The sequence below is a fragment of the Haplochromis burtoni genome, unplaced genomic scaffold (assembly GCF_018398535.1).
Source record: "Haplochromis burtoni strain Fernald_Lab_line unplaced genomic scaffold, NCSU_Asbu1 Contig_1213, whole genome shotgun sequence".
Classification (NCBI taxonomy): Eukaryota; Metazoa; Chordata; class Actinopteri; order Cichliformes; family Cichlidae; genus Haplochromis; species Haplochromis burtoni.
The window spans coordinates 1-2,018 of record NW_024583574.1 but is presented as its reverse complement, the minus strand read 5'-3'; the positions used below and the strand labels follow the sequence as shown (position 1 = coordinate 2,018).

Below are 2,018 nucleotides of genomic sequence, written 5' to 3'. Positions count from 1 at the left end.
GAGTTGATAGTGGACTTCCGGAGGTGCAGAGAAGTACACACCCCCATCACCATCAACGGCGCTGCTGTGGAGAGAGTGAGCAGCTTCCGGTTCCTTGGTGTACATCTGGCTGAGGATCTTACGTGGTCAGTACACACAAACAAAACAGTGAAGAAGGCGCAGCAGCGCCTCTTCTTTCTCAGGAGACTGAAAAGATTCGGCATGAGCCCCCGCATCCTCAGGACCTTCTATCACTGTGCCATTGAGAGCATCCTCACTGGATGCATCACCACCTGGTATGGCAACAGCACCGCCTACAACTGCAAAGCTCTCCAGCGAGTAGTGCGGTGCTCTGAACGGATAATTGGAGGTGAGCTTCCCTCCCTCCAAGACATCTACAGGAAGCGCTGCCTGAGGAAAGCGGGGAGGATCATCAAGGACTCCAGTCACCCCAGCCATAAACTGTTCAGACTGCTTCCATCAGGAAGGAGGTTCTGCAGCATCCGGTCCCGTACCAGCAGACTGAGAGACAGCTTCTTCCACCAGGCCATCAGACTGCTGAACACGTCATAGACACCTCAGCTTCACTACTGGAACTTCAACATTATGCACTCCACACTGTATATAAATGCCACTTGTTTTGCACATATTCAACTCTGTATATTTTTATATATTTTATTTATTATTATTACATTCCCTGAGCCTAGGTAATTTTCTACCTGATGTAGAACTTTTGTGATCTCCTCATCTTGCACATCTTCTACAGTGGCGCTGAAACTCTGATTCCCTGTGATGTGGTTGACCAGGTTCTTGGAGAGGAAATGTGGTGCTGATCCCCCATGCACAATGGATACAGCGATCATCTTTCCTGCTAAAAAGTACTCATCTTGCCTCGCAGCTGTTATACAGGGCACATAATTATCATGGTTAATTGCTATTAAATATGCTAATGAAAAAAATAAGCCAATTTTTATTAAAATTTCCATTGTAATAATTACAGAGAAAACATCCACCTCTTGAATTAAGATAACGGCTCTCTGGAGGTCCATCAAAGATGGGGCAATTTCTCAGACTGCCCATAAGAAGTGTGAGGAATTCACACCTCGGGCCACCTGTATCCAAACCTTCTTCAAAGCTGCCAGCATCATCATTAAACTTGATGAACATGTCGTAGTTGTCAGAGTATGTGCTGCGTCGAAATCCTCTAACAGCTCCATCCCATACAGCTGACCTTGATATATTGAACCTGCTGACCTTCTTGTGGTCAAGTTCCAGTGCCAAATTTGCAATAATTTCATGTGCCTGCAAATTGGTGTCTCTAAAAAAAAGGGAAACTTATTTTTTAAATGTGTATATACTTCTCTTATGATTGCATGATGTCTTGTACAGAACAAGATGGCAGTTAATTGGATTCAAATGTTTAAATTACTGACACAGGTTCTTCTGGGGGCTCAGCTTTGGCTTCATTAGGAGTAGGATCTTCATCATCAATCACAATCACAATCGGTTCAAACAGCTGTGTGTAGTTTCTGCAGAGTGAAAACATGTACACAAAGTGTAGATGCAAAAAGACAAATGCATAAACATGCAGTTCCAGTTATATAGAACGGTTCTACTATTTTTTTTCTGAAGAATCTAATGTAAAAGAGTCAAACTACATACATTTATAATAATTGTGTGTATATATCATCCTGGAAGAAGGATTCGAAGCTCGCTAAACAAAACTAAGCTTTTCCTCTTCTCTGTGTCTGGTTCGATGATGTCAATTTTGTGAGAGGAACATTTACATTTCGCCACGTCTTTTCAAACAAAACCTAAAATAACCTTTGCCACCTGTCGCTTAAGCACTTTTTGGCATCAAAATGGGTTTATATACTTCACGGACATCATATTTTAATTCCATGGCACACATCAAATGGGATCAGAAAATAATTTTTATTGGCTCATAGACTCCTATTTTTTTAGCAGTAGGGGACCCATGGTCCGGAAGTAGATGGATGTACCTTAGGTTCCCTATCCCAATAGATTATCTAAAGGTA

The 2,018-nt window shown here is 42.2% G+C and overlaps 1 protein-coding gene across 1 annotated transcript; it reads right to left on the bottom strand.

The window, feature by feature from the left end:
* Positions 1 to 667: 667 nt before the first annotated feature.
* Positions 668 to 1,508, bottom strand: LOC106632653 (G2/M phase-specific E3 ubiquitin-protein ligase; the record flags this gene model as incomplete). Its single annotated transcript, XM_042216718.1, has 4 exons — positions 668 to 676; positions 744 to 877; positions 993 to 1,297; positions 1,413 to 1,508. Coding segments are annotated over 4 exons (544 nt in total), but the record flags the coding sequence as incomplete, so codon positions are not given.
* Between the last annotated feature and the right edge of the window lie 510 nt (positions 1,509 to 2,018).